General features: G+C 40.1%; 1 protein-coding gene across 2 annotated transcripts in view; it reads left to right on the forward strand.

The window, feature by feature from the left end:
• The window catches only part of FAM193A (family with sequence similarity 193 member A), a 78,322-nt gene extending 73,236 nt beyond the window's left edge, over positions 1 to 5,086 (forward strand). Inside the window, exons 22-23 of one of the 2 annotated variants that reach the window (XM_032109344.1) lie at positions 1,349 to 1,430; positions 4,204 to 5,086. In XM_032109344.1, the coding sequence (XP_031965235.1) occupies positions 1,349 to 1,430; positions 4,204 to 4,297 (176 nt within the window). In that variant the 3' untranslated portion in view covers positions 4,298 to 5,086. The remainder of the gene's footprint in view (positions 1 to 1,348; positions 1,431 to 4,203) is intronic. The other variant, XM_032109345.1, reaches the window with a different exon arrangement.
• The last annotated feature ends 14,494 nt before the right edge of the window (positions 5,087 to 19,580 follow it).

A 19,580-nucleotide genomic window follows, 5' to 3' on the forward strand; every position in this document is an offset into this window, starting at 1 on the left:
TACAAAAATGTGTGCTTTCTGATGCATTTCTTTTTAAAGTACCAAAGAGATCCATATGCTGAGATATGTGCTAGTTTGGACAAATTTGGCGGAAAATATCCTCTGAGAGAAGGCAGGTTACAACCACCCCTCCCCACCAGGTTTGGGAAAAAATAAATTTTCCTCGAAGGAAAGTGAAAGAGATAAAACTATTTATTTAACAAACACACGGGAAAAGGAAAATAATGCTAAATAATAAAACCTCTCACTGTGGAGAGAAAACCTGGGAAAATTTCAGAGTCCTTCTGTAGGTAGCCTCTCTCCCCCGCCTTGGAGCCGGGGTCATGATGGGCCCACCTCCAGGGCTTCCACCTCGGTGGAAAAACTCCCGATGTGTTCTGATGTTGAAGACAGTCCAGCAGAGAAAAAGGGAAAAAATCAAAGTCCCAGGAAAACAAAAGTTCAACTCTGTCTCTCTCTGGAGAAAAAGTAGCCGAAGGCTGGCTGGAAAGCAAGCAGTGCTTCCTCCCGCTCCTCTCTCTTGCTGCAGCAGAACACAGAGAGGAGTCTGGATCTCTGTGTGTCCTTGAAACATGAAAACAAACTGCAAACTGCTTTGAAGAGTTTGCTCGGTTTTTTTTTCTCTCTCCCCTCTCAGGCTCAGTTTAAAGGTATAGAAAGGCACAAAATTAATTTCTGGGCATAGAACAGCGATATGGGATACAATCACCCCAAGGCAGTACAATATACCAACAGGCTCTACAGTGACTTCTTTGTGATAGCTGAGGCCATGCAACTCAAGTCATACATTAATGTGCTAATATTTGGGTTGGGGTTTTTTTAATAAAGTCTAATGGTTACTATTATGACAAACTCTTGCAGACACAGCTTCATCATCATGTCCCAGAGGGCGTACAGCAGCTCTACAACCCAGAAGTTTCAAAGTATTTTTCTTTATAAATACTGTTTTAAAAATATTTCTAGAGCTACCTTTTCAGTAGTAATACCAAAAAATTTCAGGCATTCAACAGCTATCTGATTCATCAAGCCCTCTGTATATTGGCTACTCTTACGTGTATTTCAGGTTTATGGTATCTTTTGCCGCCCATGCAATCAGGAAGTTTACTGTTGATTCATCTCTTCCTTTTTACCAATGTGACTCCTTCAAGTCTGGGCAGAGATACTAGTATAGGGTTTTTAAGAAGTGTCTTTTTAATTATAAGTGTATATTAATCCAGTGTAAATATGAATAATAAATAGTCTACATGGTTCAGTCAGTTCTCCAAAGACATCTTTAATGCAGCTTCTTCCTCTCTCCTTCCCCCTTCCCCTTGGAATCTAACACAATGTCATCATTTTTCCTTTGTAGATGATGTGTTTCTACCCAAAGACATTGATCTAGACAGCGTGGAAATGGATGAAACAGAACGAGAAGTGGAGTATTTTAAAAGGTAAAGTGCTGTAATCCCTGTACATAAAGCTGTTGTTGCTTCTTTCCATATGTCATGGTTGTAAAACAAGGAAAAACAACACCAACCCACAATTTAATAACTAACTCCTGACAGAAAAGCCTGTGTTGTAACAAAGCAAATCCTTTTACAGCTGACATTCTGAACACTGTAACAATCACCAGAGCTGTGATCTGTGGGCACAGCTCATAGCTGAATAGCACATATTCAGAAGTGAGCGCCAGAATTATCTGTGTGTCCCCCAGGTTCTCATCAAGGCCTTCAGAATATTCTCAATTACCATTATTTATAAGCAAAGTTGTTGTGAATATTTCTTCTATTATCCACACAGGCCAAATACTGATTAGTGTTTAAAAAAAAAAGCTATTAGGTATAAGTTTGCAGACAGATATTTCAGAAAGGTCTGTTCATTTTGTTTTCTTCCTTGTTTACAGAAACTGTTAGTTGGGAATTTTATATTGCACATGAAGTAGAGGTGTATAACTGTGGGATAGTAGCTTATGCCAGTCTTTAAGAGGAGATTCTTATCCTGGAATCATGGAATGGTTTGGATTGGAAGGAATGTTAAAAGACCATCTCGTCCTAACCCCCCCGCCATGGGCAGGGACACCCTCTACTAGAACAAGTTGCTCAAAGCCCCATTCAACCTGACCTAGTACAGCGACACTAAAAGAAAAATATAAACTTGTGCTTGTGAAAGCTTTTTCTTCTGTACTCTTTGGTTGATTTTAGGATTTGTGCATCATATTGAGAGTTGGACTCAATGATCCTTGTGGGTCCCTTCCAACTCAGAATATTCTGTGATATTAGTTACCTCTGTATTCCTCAAATATGAGCTTATGTTTAAATAGTGTAGCACATGTTCTTCCACAGTACAGAAATCTGTTGAAATTTGTTCTTCAGTGGTGTCTGGTTGTGCTAGTGCCCCATGAATACATCTAGTGAGCCTTTCATTATGGTAGTCAAATCTGAAATGTTACAAGTAACTCAGTTTCCAGCAATTACATAACTTAGGACACAGCAGTAGTATTTCACAAAGCAACACAAGCCATTTGTTTCAAGAAAGGGCTTTCAGTACGTATTTCTTTTCTAAATTTATATAGTTTTCACAGCCTACATGCCTGGGATGTAATGTGTGTGTGGGTCTTGCAAAGAACTGAGTGCAACTGCTGCTTATTATTGCTACAAAATGCATATATCTGGTTATTTTTGGAGTAACAATGTGCAAGACTATGAAATTGTCATGGGTACATGGTCTCTAGTCTCAAAAATTATTTTTTGAGTGGTGCCAATTAAAGGATTTTTTTTTTAAATCAGAATGTAGGCTTTACAGGTGAAATGTGGCATGTGTTAGGTACTGCTAGTGTTGCTATAGCATAAGCCTTTGTTATGGAATATTCTTAGCTTCCTTCAAGTTTGCAGTATCTGCAGTAAATAGAAAAGTTACGTTCATCAGTTATTTACTCTCAACAGGATGAATGAAACAGTGTCTTACATTTGTAGAGGTGCAGTTGAATTCTGGAGATGAACTTGACAAATGTGATTCCAAGTGAAGAGTTAGCACTTTAAAGCATGCAATTTAGTAATCCATTCAGTAATTGGCAGAATGTACTCCTTTGCTGTCATCTGTTAGGAAGAGTGTGCAACTGTCTCATTTTTTTTATATATGCCTGTTTAGAAAAGGTGTCTGAAAAGCCCTGATAGATGCTATTTTAGAGAAGGAAAAACAGCTACTTAATGCCTTTAAGGCTCCTTTAATGCCTAGGTTCTACCATTTGGTAATTCCCAGCATAATACTTGGAAGGCTAGTAGCATGGCTTGTTTTAGTAACCCTCCATGGCAGTGAACTGCCCAGGCCTACTGAATTCATATTTTTTACTCGTAGTTCATTCATCATCTTTTCTTCCTGCTTTGTAGTGGTGTAATAGATGGATACTTTAATTACACCCTGACATCATGATTAATATTGTATGCTGCTTCTAACTTTAGCACAGAAAGAACAAAATAAGTCTGATTGTAACCTTCCACTGTACCTGTTTTATTGTGCTCCTTCTGTCTGTCACCCTTTTTTCGCTTTCAGTTGTTACAGAAGCATTGTAACCTTCCAGAGAGAGGTTTGCACTGCTGTGATGCAGTCATGCAGCCTTTAGCCTAAGCAAGCCTTGATAAAGTTCTTCAGCACAGTTTAACAGTCCCTGAAAAGCCTGCATGTGGCAGCCTTTTCCACAGTTATTGCATAAACTGTGGTCAGTGAGAGCAAATAAGAGGGTTTTTGTTCTAGAGGTGTTTCTTCCAGGCACATGGGCTACTTATCTGCTGTACTATAAAGAGACCTTCTTTTCCTAGGTCTTTGTCTCCAATGCAGCTTTGCTGTATTAAGAAGAGAAGCAGCAGTGTCCCGTGCCATTACTGATGATGCTTTGCACACCATCGACCACTCATTCTTACCCTTTCAGAACTTTTGGTGAATACAGCAATGCCATTTCTGTTCCTAGTTAACATTCAATATTCTGTGCTGCTGAATGTGCAGCATTCTTTGCTGCCTCCTTCACTTAGTTGTGATAATGCAGTGGTGTTAAAAGTAACTGGTTTATGATGTATTTGAGTGATGGACAAGTGATATTTTTTTTTTTATGTATGGTTTTGTTAAGAGGTTTTATCTTTCTGAATGAGAGCTACTCTCCAAAAGAGGGATAACACACATGGTTTGATTTTAAGTATATTGGTTTCACTTTATTGCTCTTTTTCTTTTCAGATTCTGCTTGGATTCTGCCAGACAGACAAGGCAGAGACTTTCCATCAACTGGTCCAATTTTAGCTTAAAAAAAACCACCTTTGCTGCACATTGAAATGACACAATATGGGGAGGGAACTCTGCAGGAATCAATGAATGACAACTCCACTTACCTGTCCTGCTGTGCTGAGAGCTTATCTGGTCTTGAGCCGGTGCTGCCTTGCCTTGTCCCCAGTGCTGTGTGGATCTGCACTGAACCCTATGGCCTGATAATTCTTGCGGACTGAAAAATTGCCACTTTCTACCTGAATTTGTTAGCTTGTGTGCTTGTAGTCTGTGAGTGAGACTTACTTGATTGTAGCTGTATGCCGTTGGAGTTGGAACAATAGCTCTTTTCCATCTCCTTCTGAATGCCTTGGCCTCAGAGACTTTAAATTGCTTAGGCTTGGGTGGAGGCCAAAATACTAGGTTGCATCATCTGCAGTGGCTCCTGTCACTTCTGCATCTAGCTATGTTTTGTCATTCTGACTCCTGACAAAGGAATGGACCTAGTCAGTTGTGCTTTCATCTGCTCCAGAATTCTCCTGACAGGACTTCATGAAAAAGAGGCTCTTATGGGACAAGTATTCCCTCAGTTCTTTCACAATCTACTGTTTAAGAGTGTACAAGTTACGCTATTTGTGTTTTGATTTTTTTCTTCCTGACTTGTAGCCAGCTTGTGTAAGAATACTTGCAGAATGAGAAAATTTAAAAAAGAACAGTACTCACACTATCAAATCTGTTATAGAGTGTATAATTGTATTAACACTGAAGCCTAACTGGCTACTTTTTTAACATATTGTTAAGTGATATTAAAATCATGTCTTTCTTTTTGAAAGATGGAATACATTAGTATGGCAGATGACTTGTGTCTTGCTTTTTTCTGCTTGGGTGGGGAAAGGGAAGAAAGAAATATACAAAAAAATTTTGTAAACTGAATTTCAGCTTGTGTCAAAATTGGTCAGTGAAGCCTTATCAACTTTAATATATTCTCTGTTTGCCAGCTCACATGATAGGAAAAACTATCTGCTAGAGCAAGAAAGACTCCTCCTGAATGCTGGAACTAAGTTTCTGTGAATTACTGTAATGTTTCTATTTCAGTGGATAATTGTGAGAAACAATGTAATACAAAAATTTCCAGTTTAATATCAGTGCAGAAGTGAAGTAGGTAGGTTCAGTACTGCTCTCAGGTAAATGGTTAACAATATAGTAGTGGTTTACAGTTCAATAACAGTTCCAGAGTATGCCTAGTGAGAGAAAATATGGGTGATTTAGGAGTTTGAGGTGTGTAAAGGTAGCACACTTGTAGAAGCTTTCTGATACTCTCTTCAGAGACAACAGAAGCTTTTTTACTCCAGATGATCATACCCAAATTTAAGGAGGCAGTCTTCCTTTTTTTTTTTTTTTTTAAGAAAACTGATCTTCCACTCAGCACATATTTAAAAGTACAATACAGCTTCAAAGCCCATTAATGTCCTTTCCCAGAACTGTTCCACAGTTTTCTTTCTTCTACTTGTTAGCACATATTTTTCTATGATCCACCCCCTGGGCTTGGGACTGAATTGCAAGACACAGTGTAATTACACTCAGCTTTGGACTTGGGAGAGTTTAACAAATGATTTCTTTCATGTCCCCTGTGAGGCACGGATGTAGCAGGATTGGGTTGGCTGCAGACCACTGAAATACCTACAACTTCACATCCTTCTTTTTTGTTCTGGAGCTCCTATCCCAGTGTGTGCTCCTGGTACAGTTGCTCACCTAATACCCAGACATTGCAGGTAAATGAACCCTTAGTCTCCTCTTGCAGAGGAGATTTTGAGAACAATACCTGTTTCCAAAATAGAGTTCAGGGACATAAAAGGGACATCTATTATTCTTATTCAGATTAAAGTTGAGGAAGGAATTAATAGCTTAGACTCACTTTTTTTGTCAATGTAGTGTTTGTCAATGGATTTGTTTGCTTGTGCTAGAAGAATAGCAGCTCAAACCTAAAAGGTAATATCCATGCCATTCAGCACCAGCTGTCCCGGCAAAACTACAAAACTATGTGCTCTTGAAACAGTTAGTGGAAAGGAATGAACTTTGTTCCTTGGAATCATGGAGGCTCGCATCTGTTGCAGCCTGAGTTAGATCTGAGTTATGTATGTACAACATTACTGGAGAGACTCCTCATGTGGAACAGTGGCTGGGGAAAAAATTCCTGCTAAAACAGCGGAAGCTGGATGCATGTGTGAAACCCAGCTTCTCAGACTTCTTCAGTTCTAAACCATAACACAAGATGGCAGTGCATGTCATCAAGGATCTCAAGAAATTGAGACCTGGGTTGGGAAATCTGTTTGATGTCACATGGGTGAATATTGGTGCAGATCACACCTTCTCTAGAGTTGGAATGCTTTGAAGGTACTGAGACTTTTAATGGTGCTAGAAAACTCATAACTTTTGTTTTCACTAGGAATTGGGTAAGAGAGTTGGCTTTATTCCCTACTAACAAAGCAGTTTAAAGAGTGATACATAATATGACTGCTTTTTATTTTAAAATCCTGGCTTCAGACAACAGAAGTACTTTTTGCGTTTGAGGAATGTATGTATGTATTTGTAGTATCATTCAAAGCTATGTGCCATGTGCTCCACTGTGGTATATTGGTACAAGTAATGTGCTCCCACACTCTGAACGGAAAGCGCCAAGAATGAGTCTCCATGGATCTGCTGTTGTGTACCTTGACAAGAAGTTAAAGGGAAATCATACTTTTTTATAATAATTTCATAATTCAGTGAAGATAAGCATGGTTTAGTCTGGGAGATTTGAAGGGGGGTTGTAGTCAGGTGGGGCTTGGTCTCTTCTCCCAGGTAACCAGTGACATGGTAAGAGGTAATAGCCTCAAGTTGTGCCAGGGGAGGTTTAGGTTCAATGCTAGGAAAAATTTATTCACTGAAAGGGTGGTCAGGCATTGAAACAGGCTGTGAAGGAGATGGTGGAATTACTGTCTCTAGAAGTATTAAAAAAATGTGTGCATGTGGCACTTGGGAACATGATTTAGTGGTAACATGATAGTGATTAGATCAAGGTTGGACTTAATGATCTCTGAGGTCTTTTCCAACCTAAATGATTCCATGAGTCTATGAAAAGTACTGGCTTCAATTCTAGCACACCGTGGCCTTGGGCAAATTAGTTACTGTTACTCCATTCATTAAGTGGTTTTATTAAGGATTTGCTGAATTATGAGCTTGTTTCTTAATGCCTAAATTAAGTAAGTAGCTTTGTGAAGTCTGTTGAGGTACAACTTATTGGAAGCATAAATGTTCCTTATTGGTATTTGTGTAGTTCAGATAAAATACATTTCAAGCTAACTTTGAGTAGAGGTGATCTCTGTAAATAATATATCATTACTGAGTAAGTTAAGAGTTCTCATGAGACTTGGAAGGGGAAATAATTCCAACTTTGACAGTAGTGTAGTTTATGCCCCTATTCTTTACTCGTGTTAAACTGTATGAAAGATGGGTGTCTTAAGTTCTGGAGGTGGCTGGTGGCATATCTATTTTATGCCTTTCTGCTCATACCAGTGCTGCTGCTGAATCTGAGGGTGTGGTACTGTCATGCATTTACTTGACAGAAGAGGGCATAACTGCACAAAATGTGTCTATCTTGAACAGTGTTGATTTTGGATGCTCTAAGACAACTCTTAAACAGGGATGTCTTATTTCTGATTGGCATTCACTGCTGCTGCTTCCTGAGGTGATGTAACTGAGAGTTCAGTAATCTTCAGGATGTCTTTTTGGTGTGGCATCATTGGTGCTTAAAACTGTGTAGCTGAGGTGTTCAGCATGCTGGCAACACAGATCTTACCATAGGCTAAAAAGATGATTTCATGTGTTAAAAACTAATTCATATAGTGACTGTTAAGTGTGTGGGTGTTTGTTGTGCTCACTGCTGTTCAAAAAGGCTTTGCAAGTTGCCTTCTGTTCCAGAGAAAGATTAGTTTTCCTTCACTTTAGTATGGATTCTGTTGTATTATAATGGAGAAATGCAATGGTTTCTGGAGTAAAAGTTTACACTAATATTCACACATCTCCCAGTACAAATTAAGGTGTGCCACTTGCAATTGCAGAATCAAAAAAAAAAAACCAAAACACCAAAACAAAACCCCTACTTGCTCTGTTGTAACATCTGAGCAAGATTAGGAGTGTAGTATCTTTGTTATCTTTGGCTCTTTCTATTTAAACCTCCAGGAAATCTGAAGACTCAAACCTTTGATAGGGGAATTCTCTGAAGTGAAGTCACGGAAGTGTTGATTTGAGATGTCTCCTTTCTTCTTCCTGCCCACCAGAAAAGACTTCTAAGAAGAATTCCAGTTTTCCAGATTTTAAGTGCCTTCCTACTGGCCAACAACTTGTCTGCCAGCTGTTACCTTGTTTGTCATTTACTGAAAATGTTAAGCATAAAAATATCATGTTTTTTACTGCTGCTACAAGCACCTGATATAAGTGAACATCACTTGAAAGGGAGATGTTTTTCTCTTTGTTTTCCCCAATGAACAAAGAAGTAGCAATGGCAGCCCTTTTTTTTGGGGGGGGGAGGTGGGCCTCATTTCTGTTCTTCACAGGTCTGTATTTGATTTCAGCTTTGCTGCTGCTTTTAGGAGAGTTGCGCCTCTCCTAGCTCAGTGCTTAGAGATGTGAAAGCAACTTATTGATGCACTCTGGATCTACATACACTGTTGAAAAACATGCCAGGTAAACCTATGTTTTCCTGTAACTACTTCTGAGTTTTTTACTGGTTTGCTTATAGAGATAAGTATAAATGGGATTTTAAAACAGGTGGTGTCCAGTTTCTATCTCTGTGAAAACCCAAAGGAGTTGTATTGATTGTGTCTTCTCTGATAAGTTCTTCTAAAATATTGTTATTAAACCTACTAGTTTAAATGTCTCATTTTAGAGTGGCTTGAAGTGGGATCTCACCTGAATCACAGGTCCATAGCCTTTAACCTTGCTCTTTCACAAGAAATAAGCAGTCTTTTTTTGTGTTGTTAATGGCTCCTTGGGCAGAGTTGCCAGGAGAGGAGAGGATGTTTCTTTAACCTAATTTTTCCTTCCAGTTTGTCTGTATTGCAGAAGTACAGCAGTCCACAGATCTGCATAGATGCAATGTGTCAAGAGGGATCTACTGGACACTTGTTTTCTAGAAATTGCCCAAAGTCAAACTCTCTGACAGTGAGGAGCGTTCAGGAATCTCGTATCAACTCTTAACCTCCCTTACTTTTACCATTTTATTCTGGAAGCTGAACAGAAAAGTAATACGAAGATCTCGGACAGTGCTGTAATACCCATAAGCTGAAAATTTCATATTCATTGACTGGTGAGGAACACATGACAAGGTAATGTTTTTGCTGTAAATAGTACTTACATCCAGTTTGCTATCAACGAAGAGACGAGGCAGTGGGCAGGTGCAATATCTGTGAAGAAAGAGACACATAGTATTAAATGGAAGAATAAATAAAAATCTATACCGATGTACTCACAAATGATTGTCACTGATACTGCATAAACTAGCATGCATTCTACACCAAGTATGTCACTCAACCAGCTTACACAAGTTTGATTTTTCTGAAGGAAAGATGTCTGGACTTGTCCCATTCTGGTTTCCCTTAAACAGCCTGTTCACTCAAATCAAGTTGCTACAATGGCTTGTGCTGGTTTTGAGAGAGCGGGGGAGTTGCATGCAAGCAACATGATGATGTACAAGGTTGTTTTGCTTGTGACTGAAATACAAGATTTGAATCCAGGGGTTTAGAGTAGTAAAGCTGCAATGCCAAACTCATCAGACCAGATGAGTGTATTGCTGCCTGCTGTTGCTTCAACAGACTTCATGCTTCAATCCACTCATCTGTGTCAGCTCATGGGAGAGTGGTTCAGCTGGAAATGTATAAACAGCAAAGCCCTCTTTTACCAAGAGGGGAAAAAACACAGGAATCAAGTCACTTGAAGTCAGATATTTGACCATACATACTTGTCTCATACAGTCTGTCTTCAAGACCTGGTACTGGTTTTTGTCCAACTATTGCTTGACCACTAAATAAATTCCACAGTATTGCTAAAGGCAGTTAAATTGAGGTTTTCATGGTTTTTTGGATGGTTTGTTTTCAAATCAATTAAGTTGAGGGCAAATTAGATATAACTGGCTTGCAAGAGAGGCCGTCTTGGAGCACTCTTAACAGAGTAACAGGGAAAGCCAAGTTCTAAGCCTCTTCACTTACATATGTTGTTTGTATCAGGCTATGAGCTCTTTGCTGTTGGGAGTGAAATTTCAAGGCTGGAAGCAGAGCCATAGTTGTGTAGTCTTGCTGACTGAAAGATGTGATGGCTAGAAGTATTTGAAAGTGGGAGGGGAAGAGTGCCCTGATACCCTAGTACCTAACATAGCAACAGTACTGTCGCCTTTATCCTTTAATGCAAGGTCACCTCTGAGATTTCTTAATTGGGTGTACTCTTACTTTCTGTAACAGTCTGCAGATAAAGTCCTTGTCTTCTAGTTAGCAAGTAAAAAAACTTTTCCATTTGAAGAGCGAAATGAAAATGCAGTTTGCTGGCATTTATCATATATGGGCCTTCTACCTTTTCCTTTTTCTGCCATCAATCTATTTTAAAAGCTTTTAAAGGTGATGTCTCATTCCTTCTTAGACTCTGAGTTCATGTTTGAAAAGTCCATTTGAAGAATTAATGAACCTTTTCAGTAATGTAATTGTGGTGCATGTCACTTGCCCAAGCCATTTTGTGGTCTAAAGTGAAATTCTTTCTTTTATTCATTCCCCAGCTGCCTTGTGAGCCTTTTTGTCATTGACATTGGTCATACTTGCATATTTCCCCAGGTGGGGAAGCTTTCCGAAGGCAGTCTTGCAGAAAATCCTATCCTTTCTGTATCATGAGTTATGCTCCTTGAGTCAAAAGGCATGAAATTGTGTATTGACTGGGGGGGTGGGGTATTAAAATAATAATAGTAATAAAAAATTCTGAGACTGCCTGCAGTATTCAAGTGTAATTGTGGGAGGAGCTGGCTTAATAAACTGTACAGGTAAGAATAGAATTATGAGGTAAAAGGCTTAAGTCTGTTATGCGATGCTCCTTATTCTTACTTAGAGTTTTTGTTTAACATGAAGCAAAATAATTCATTGAACAGCCTGCCAGAGAAGGTTTTAAGTACATCACTCAGCTTCTCCATACTGTCTTTTGCTGGTTTTTTAAGTGGTACAGAAGCATAACAGATAGTGAAAGAATTATGTAAATACATGCATAAAGTTGTAAGATGTTTCAGATGTTTATTATATTTGCTGCAGGGCTGCAGCTGGGGTTGTAATGCTTGATAGGGAGGTAAGTGGAAACGCAGGAGTTAAGCAGGTCAGTCATCTTGCCACATCAGGACTGTTAATCTCTTCCAAGATATTTCTTAATTTCAGTTCACTCCAAGACCACCAATTGTGAACATTACTGTAACTACTCTTCTGAAATCCATTTTTAGCCCATCTTAACAATTGGTCAATCCAGGCTGGTCAGAGTTGAGTTGCTGGAGAGAGTTGGCTTGTTCTCATGTGGTCTGAACTTTGTGTCTTGTTTTTATCACAGTTAACCAATATAGCCGGATTTATTTTTTTTTCTCTTTCCTCATGCAGATGCCTTTTTGGACACTAATCTACACTTGTGCAACAGGAGTGTCATCACTACGTGCCTTGGAACATCTTAGGTGTAGGAGTCAGGGACTTGAAAGGATTAGGCACTGGCAGTAGACTTAGGCAGTGCCTTGGACTAGGACATGCTAATCTGTATGATGCATGCAAATAGAATAAACATGGAAGAGAAGTCCTAAAATGTTGAAATAATTTCCATACAAAGGTATGTTTGTCTTTGCGTTGGAATCCTTTAAATGATGTGGTGTAGGGAAAGAGAAAGTCTGGCATGACCTGCTGCCAGTTCCCTTTTCTCACACCAGCAATGTATCAGCATGACATGGTCTGATGATGTGGGTGAAGTATTTATTAAAACCGGTTGGATCCCAAATACAGTTGCAGATCACAGTCTCCAGGCTGGCTGGCTGATCTTGTTTATTGCACAGTGTCTTTTAAAAAAGTGAACCTAGCACCTCTTACGTATTTAGACTGGGAGATTACCATCTCTACTTTGGATTTGGTTTTGATGTCAATGGACACTTCATAATGTTTAGCTGTTGGCAACTTAAGCAAGCTTGAATGTTGCTGTAATACAGAATCACCCAAACAAAAATCGCCCAATAAGGAAACAGTGCAGCTGGTTGAGAAATTGTGGAAGTGATAGTGTTTTGAAATGACTGTGAGGGAAAAAAAAAAACCCATCACCACAAAACCTAATTCTTTTGGGTATAGCCTGGAATGCATTTTGTGTGTTAGATTGCAGGAGATAATGCAGCATAAGTATGAAAAACAAGCATGTTACTTCTGTTACACATGTAAATATTGATGCCCTGTTTTAATGTGTAATGATTTAAAATAGTTTTGGTCTTAAAGGTAACATTGTTTTAATTGCATAAGGCTTAAACATTGCATAGAGATGACCTACTTCCTCTTTAATTTTTTTTTTTTGTGTTGTGGTAGTGTTCCATAGGCCTAAACTTAATAAGATGTGCCATTTCATGTATTGTGCTCTGCACAGCTTCAGGTGTTGTATCTTGTATGAAAACTGAAATTAGGTAGCTGAGGGTAAATGAAGAAGAAAAAAATAGCTATTTTAAAGTAGCTTTAAAAAAAAAGATTTTGTTTTTTTCATCATAAGGTTTTTTGCAATTCCTTTTTGCATTTTAACTTGTTTTGTAAAGCATGTAGAAAAGATTGTTGTAAGTTTTTATACAAGGTTTTGTGTCTTTGACTCTTTGGAAATGTGTTACTTACTTTTGGTGATGAACTCTAATTTAACTACTTTCTTAAATGGTTTTTGCCCTAACCACCTGACAGTATTTCTGGTTTATTGTGGTCCTTGCAATCCAGTAACTCATCACTGCACTGAGAATTGGTCTTTCCTAGGAGGGTTATTGATGAGGATCTGAACTGTGGTAAAGATGTCTTCAGGCTGGCACTGGTGTCCCACATTGATGTATAATGGGAATAGGTGAGGCAGGAAAGACATTGTGCAAACACGGGTTGACTCCATTTTACAGAAGAAGCGTCAGCATAGAGCTGAAACAGCTTTGCCTCAGAGCTGCCTCAGCTCAGTGCACCTCTGAAACAGAGCTGGAACCTGAACACTGACATTCAGAGACTTAAGTCTATGGCTGAATTACAAGCCTGTCTTATGTCATGAGGATTTAGAAAAGAACTGTCACTGGATAAAAGAGAGGAGGAGCACTGTGAAGCATTATCCTCTTGCTTTGTGGTGATTTTTGCACTACATGTTCTCTTCCTTGTCCGTTTACTCTCACCACCTCCCAGATCATCACATCAATCTTCTTGCTCCTACAGACCTTGTGGCTGAGGTTGCCTGGAAATGCCTGAGGATTGGGTTGTGTAAGCAGTAATGTTCTCCTCAGGCTTTTTGACAGCAGAACTTCAGAGTTAATGCTATGGGGCTTCATTTGTTCAGTTAAAGTGTTACTTGATGCATGCTTGAAGTGCCAGCATCGTGCTATAGCGTTTCTTCCCATGTGTGAACAGTGGCATCACTGAAAAGTGACGGAGTACCCTGTGCTGTAGTCAGACATGTTGTGAGTAACCTCCATGGGGTCAGAGCAAAGTAAAACTCCTCATTGTTCTCTAAACAGCATTGGATGAGAGAAAGAGGAGGGGTCTGGTGTTTCTCTCTTACCTCATTCATTCCTGTCACAATAACAGCATGTCCTCTGCTGGAGGAGGCAGTCACTGGGATGGATAGGAGCTGTGGATTTCCTCGTCTGTAGTAGTCTCTTTTGGTAAATTCTCATAAATCAAGAAGCGTGTACCTCACGCGCTGTGGCCAGATTGTAGTCCAAACCCTTAGTAGTCAGTTTTCTATGGATTGATCTCGCCTCTTGCTCCGGGATTAAGTAAAGCAGTCTTGTTTTACCATATCAGGTTAGTCTGGTTGCTGTTTTCAGTCATACATGGCCACATTTCTTGGTGGGAGTAAGAACTGTGGAGTGACCCTAAAACTGGGTATCACTTTTGTACTTCTAAAATATGGCAGTTGTTGCTAAATACTTCTTTTATACCCCTGAAGGGTGTTTGGTCTTTAGATCATGGAACAGGCTGATGGGGAGAATTTTCATCTGAAAGGTGCTGTATAGAAGTTTAGCAGAAACATTTAATAAGTGAGGTGATGGAAACATTAAATGCTAATTAATGGTGTAGGTTGCATTTTGAGGTCAGTATTGCATGGACTGGCTACCCGGTGCAGTATCACCGTCCAGGGTATGAGGAAGTTAATTATCTGGCTTACACGTTTAATGCTTAAGAAACTCTAAATATGAAAGACCTCAAGTAGTTCAGCTATGGTATAAATGTGATCTGCAGCAGTGATTGTGGACTTTGTAGAATTGCAATGGTTTCTACCCACTAGGAATTAATTTCCAGGAAAGCACATGACTTACTTGGTTCACTTTACTTTTGCTGATAGAAAGAAACTGAGAGCTTTCGTCAGTAACAGCAAGTTTTGCATTGAGTGAGGATCCTTGTCTCATAGCAGATGTACTTATTTGCATGGGAGTGAGCTAATTTCCAATGATCAGCTCAGAATGGGTTCAGCTAATTGAGGTACTACATGCCATTTCCTGCTGAGAAGTGTAGAAGGAGCTGAAATTATCTGCTGTGCAAATACAGAGGAAGGACAACAGGTATATGTGGAGAGCTTGGCTGAGTATGTTTAAGCATCTTGGTCTGGTGGGATAACTTCTGATAGAATGAAAAGTTGCCTCTTAAAGCTGTTTAATGAGAATTCACTATGAAATTTGACATTGTCTGGAAAAAAAAAATAACCAGCTTTCCCATGTCTTGGTCTTCAGGTGAGAAAATAGTCTTCCTTATAACCAACAAGACAGGATATTGGATGCTAGATTTTGTAAGGAGTGTGTGGTACTTTTGTATCACTTAAGACTTGCCATTATCTATGCAGATCATCAGTCATATCAGTTGCTGTGTTTCAGCTAAAGTGGACTTTGCCAGAGTTGTAAAAGGGGTAACTGTTTTTAGTGGTGATGAGACCCGAAGTTTAACCTGAAAGATTAAAGTGCCTTTTCAGGGTAATGTTCACCTAGGTGGAATTTGGTTGCCTTTTTCTGTGTAACCAAGGCAGAAGCCTGGTTACTTTGAAAGCCCAGCTTTCAAAACATACTACATCCAAATTTCACTGGTTGGAAACACAAATAATTTGTGTGGTTCTTGTTCTTTTGGAGTGTGGAAGTTATGGCCTGCTTTTCCTCTAGGATGAGTCACTAAAACACTCCTGCTCCCTTTTATGGTGGCATTCTGGCAGTCCCTTGTTGGAGAAGCCACCCAGGAAAGGAAATGCTCTGCCTATAAGTGAGAGTGGTGTGGCCAGTACAGAAATTTGTGCTTTGTGGCCAAGTGGACTTCCTGTTTTTTTGTTCACTGTAATCCTCCACTGCTGTTTTCCATTGCCAATACTAGATGTTTAGGGATCAGCATCAGGAATATCTTAAACATTATCCAAATTTTAAGTAATTTCCAGTTCTTTGTGCCTGGTATGCCATGTGTGGTGTTTCAGTGGACACACCTCAAAGGACAGAGGAGGTTTTTGAGCAGAATTTAGCTGCACTCTCCAGAAAAAAAAAAAAAAAAAAAAAGTGGTGAATTTTCACGTAACAATAAAGATGCAGGTGTAGTTTAAATATTCTTCTTGTCAAAAGAAATGTGACAACCAATGGGTCCTCAAAGAGAGTTCCAACTCATTAAGGCAGTTAGCCTGGGGTGCTGCTAAACAGGAACTGATAAAAAAACCCAGATATCAGAGATTCGTTTTACAAGTTTGGCTTAAATTTTAATTGCACTGCTTCCTGTGTTGGTTAATCAGAGTAAAGACTGATAGCTCTAGAGAAAAAGTCCTAGTGCAGCATCCTGCTCCCACTGGCAGTGCTTTCAGAAGACACGAGGTGGCAGTCAGGGAAGGTCTGCACCCAGTGGAGGGCTAGCCACCAGTAATCAGAAAACTGGCATTTTGCAGAGGTTTTTGGCTTTTCTTTCAAATTTTGATTCTGTCTGACTCAGTCTAGTTTGACACTTCCAGGAGACGGGCTGAGGCCACACCAGTTGCAAGATGCCACCTGCTGCTGCCCTGCTTGCTGTGCTGGTACATCAGCCCAACAGCAGACATGAAGTGTGGGCTGCAGACTTCACAGGGATTGTGGTTTCTAGTGAGCCCTGAAATCTGGCAGGGTAGTGAAGTCTAGCACGTGTGTTACAGCCTGGCCCTCCTTCTCGATACTCTCTAGCACCCTCCCTGTGTTGTTTCAAGGGCTGTTGCCCAGCTAGCTGTTGTGCTCTCAAAGCTGCTGCACCACCTGGCAATAGGTGATCATGGAACTGATGGTTTGATTTTACTGGGCTGGAGGGTTAATAACTTTCTCACTTGAATACTTTAAGGCTGGGATGCCTGCAAGGGGAGTTTTAGTTCTGAAGGTTGTATGTGAACATGTCTGTGTTGCCAGGCTTGAAGAAATTGTCTCTTTAGTCAGAGGCTAAACCCAGAAAGGAAAGGCTGTGTAGCAGGAATACAAAACAATAATTCAGGGCAGAAGGAACTTGGGAAATTCTCCAGTCCAACCACCTGCTCTAAGCAGGATCAGCTTTGAGATGGCATCAGGTTACTCCAGTCTTTATCTAGTTTGGCCTTGAAAACCTTTTAGGACAGAGAGTGGAGCATGTCTGGGCAATCTGTTAATTGATTTATCGGTTGTAATAAATTTGCCTTCTATTTGTTATTATTGTTAATTTACTTTCTAGCCTTTAGGCTCATCTTTCATGTCTCTGTTTTTACCGATAGAGACAGAAAGCTTATTTATGGCTTCTAAGGAAGTTCTGGGGAAGGAGTGGGGATTAACCCATGCATTTCAAGAGTTTCAAAGTGAAACAAAACAGCATTGCCATTGTGAAGCACCTGCCTTACATCAGCCTAGAGATCATGTTCTTGTGGCAGATTTTTCCACTGTGTGACAATAGTGGTGTAGGCATTGCGGCAGTAGTGATTGTTTGTGGTGGAATATTGTATTAACCTGGCATGTGATGTGATACATTTGTTAATACTGTCTCAGGCTGGCTTGTTGATGGGGAGCCTTGTTTCATTTTGGCTGCATCATAGCTGTGGCATGCCTTTCCCTTTATAACCTACTCACTCTGTGTAAGTTACATTAAGGAAATAATAAATAAATGGCAATGGGCTTCCCCTAACTGAAGTTAGCTGTTGACCTTAGAGTACCATAAACTACATCTGCAAAAAGCCCCTGCTCGTTTTCCAGGTGGGCTTGAGGAAGCCTCTGAGTGGCTTTTTGTGAGTTAACATCCGGAGGAGGAGTGGTGGAGATGGTGTGAATGTTATGTATTTTGCTACAGGAGCTGGTGATTGCTTGAATGAATGGACTTCCTGATTCAGAGGTAAAGAATGAATGGTCTCTCCTCATAGTTTCAAATTTATTATAAAAGGTACTTTAGCAGCTCGGTGGTGTCTGCAGCCCCACGCAAGTGCTGCCTAGACAATTGTTTCCACTGCTTGAGAAAAAGTCCATCTGACGCACCAATGGGAAGTTGACACTTTCAGTTCATTAAAGCAAACATCTATGAGTGCATGTGCTCAGCTGAGAATGTTTCAGCTTCTAAGAAGGGTCTGAAAAAGACTTGAACTTCAAAAGCTTTATTGTCCAGAGGCACAGACTGTTACTGCTCAGCTCCCTCCTGCTGTAGCTCTGGGAATAAGTGTGTAGTTGGTGTTTGATTGTTTCAGCAGTCTTGCCATAGTGCTTGACCTTGCTTTATTTAAAAATCATAATTAAAACAGTGGCTTTCTGTGTTTGCAAGGTAACCATGAATTTGGAACGTCTGAAAGAACTTGCCTGGCTGATAGTTCAGTGAAGGGACCTTTACAGAGACCTGATAATATACTGATGTTTTACTTATTTTCATAATATTTGTCTGGTTTGTTGTCTTCACACAGCTAATATACCTGTTTGTACTTTTTCTTCTAATTGGCTGTTGCTATGCTCCACTGGAAGGTGCCCCTGTAGGGGCTTTTCCCCCTCTATTTTGCTCTAATGGCTGCTTTGACATGCTCTAAGTGCTTGGGGACTTTATTGAGTATTATAGGATTACATTTCAGCCATCAAATCTCTGATGTCAACTCCTTGGTAATGGGGGAAGCAATGATGCTCTCAGCTTTTCTGATCCGATTTAGAGGGCAGCACTATGTTTGGCCCCATCTTGTTCTCACCCAAGATACTGGTGTCTGAAAACATAACTCTAGAGATGTCAGCATCTGACAGAGTAGTGTATATGGATAAGAACTGTTAGTGAAATTAAAATCACCATTTTGGGTATGCACTGTTATGTCTTCTGTCTTGAAATATAGCAGCTTTTTGGCTTTGGCATAGTTGTGGTTAAGATAATAGACTGACATAATGCTTCTACCTTGTTTTTTCTTTGGATAGCCAAAGAGTTAATGGTGATCCCTCAGAATTTTAATCATGACTAATTCAGGTTAGAAGGGACCTCTGCAGGCCATCTAGTCCAGCCTCTTGCTACCTTGCGTGATGCTTCCTTGGCTGAAGTGGCCCCTAATTCGCTTTTTCTCTACTTCGGCTCATGCTGCACTTGCATAGACTCTGCCCCTACCTTCAGGGAGATCTGAGAGCACTTTCCCAGCCAGGTAGATGTTTTATACCTTGGTGGGGTTTTTTGTGTTCTTTGCCCATGGATCAGTGTTTTCCTTGCAGCTGAAATACTTTTTGTTGCATTCTGCACAGCTTCCATGTTTCACTCCAGAGAAGCTTTTATTTTCCTGCCTTCCTATGTGCTCAGGCATTGTGTCCATACTCCTTCTAAGTAGCCTGTCCCCACTTCCACCTCCTGTACACTTCCTATTAGTGTTTGAGCTCAGTCAGGAATTCCCCCTTGGGCGGAGCTGGCCCCCTGCCAGATTTTCTTGACTTCCTGTACGTCCTGATGGTCTGTTCTGCTTTACGTGGCTGTTCTTGGAGATCAGCTGGCCTCCTAGGTCCCTTTGCCTTAGCTCCAGTGGAATCCTGCCTGCCAGTTCCCTGCACAAGTGTAGATCTGCTGTTCTGAAGTGCAAGATCTCTATTCTGCTACCCACCTACCTCGCTTCTTTCAGGATTTTTAAATGACCCTCAGGATTGCTGTGGCCAA

The sequence above is a fragment of the Corvus moneduloides genome, chromosome 5 (assembly GCF_009650955.1).
Source record: "Corvus moneduloides isolate bCorMon1 chromosome 5, bCorMon1.pri, whole genome shotgun sequence".
Classification (NCBI taxonomy): domain Eukaryota; kingdom Metazoa; phylum Chordata; class Aves; order Passeriformes; family Corvidae; genus Corvus; species Corvus moneduloides.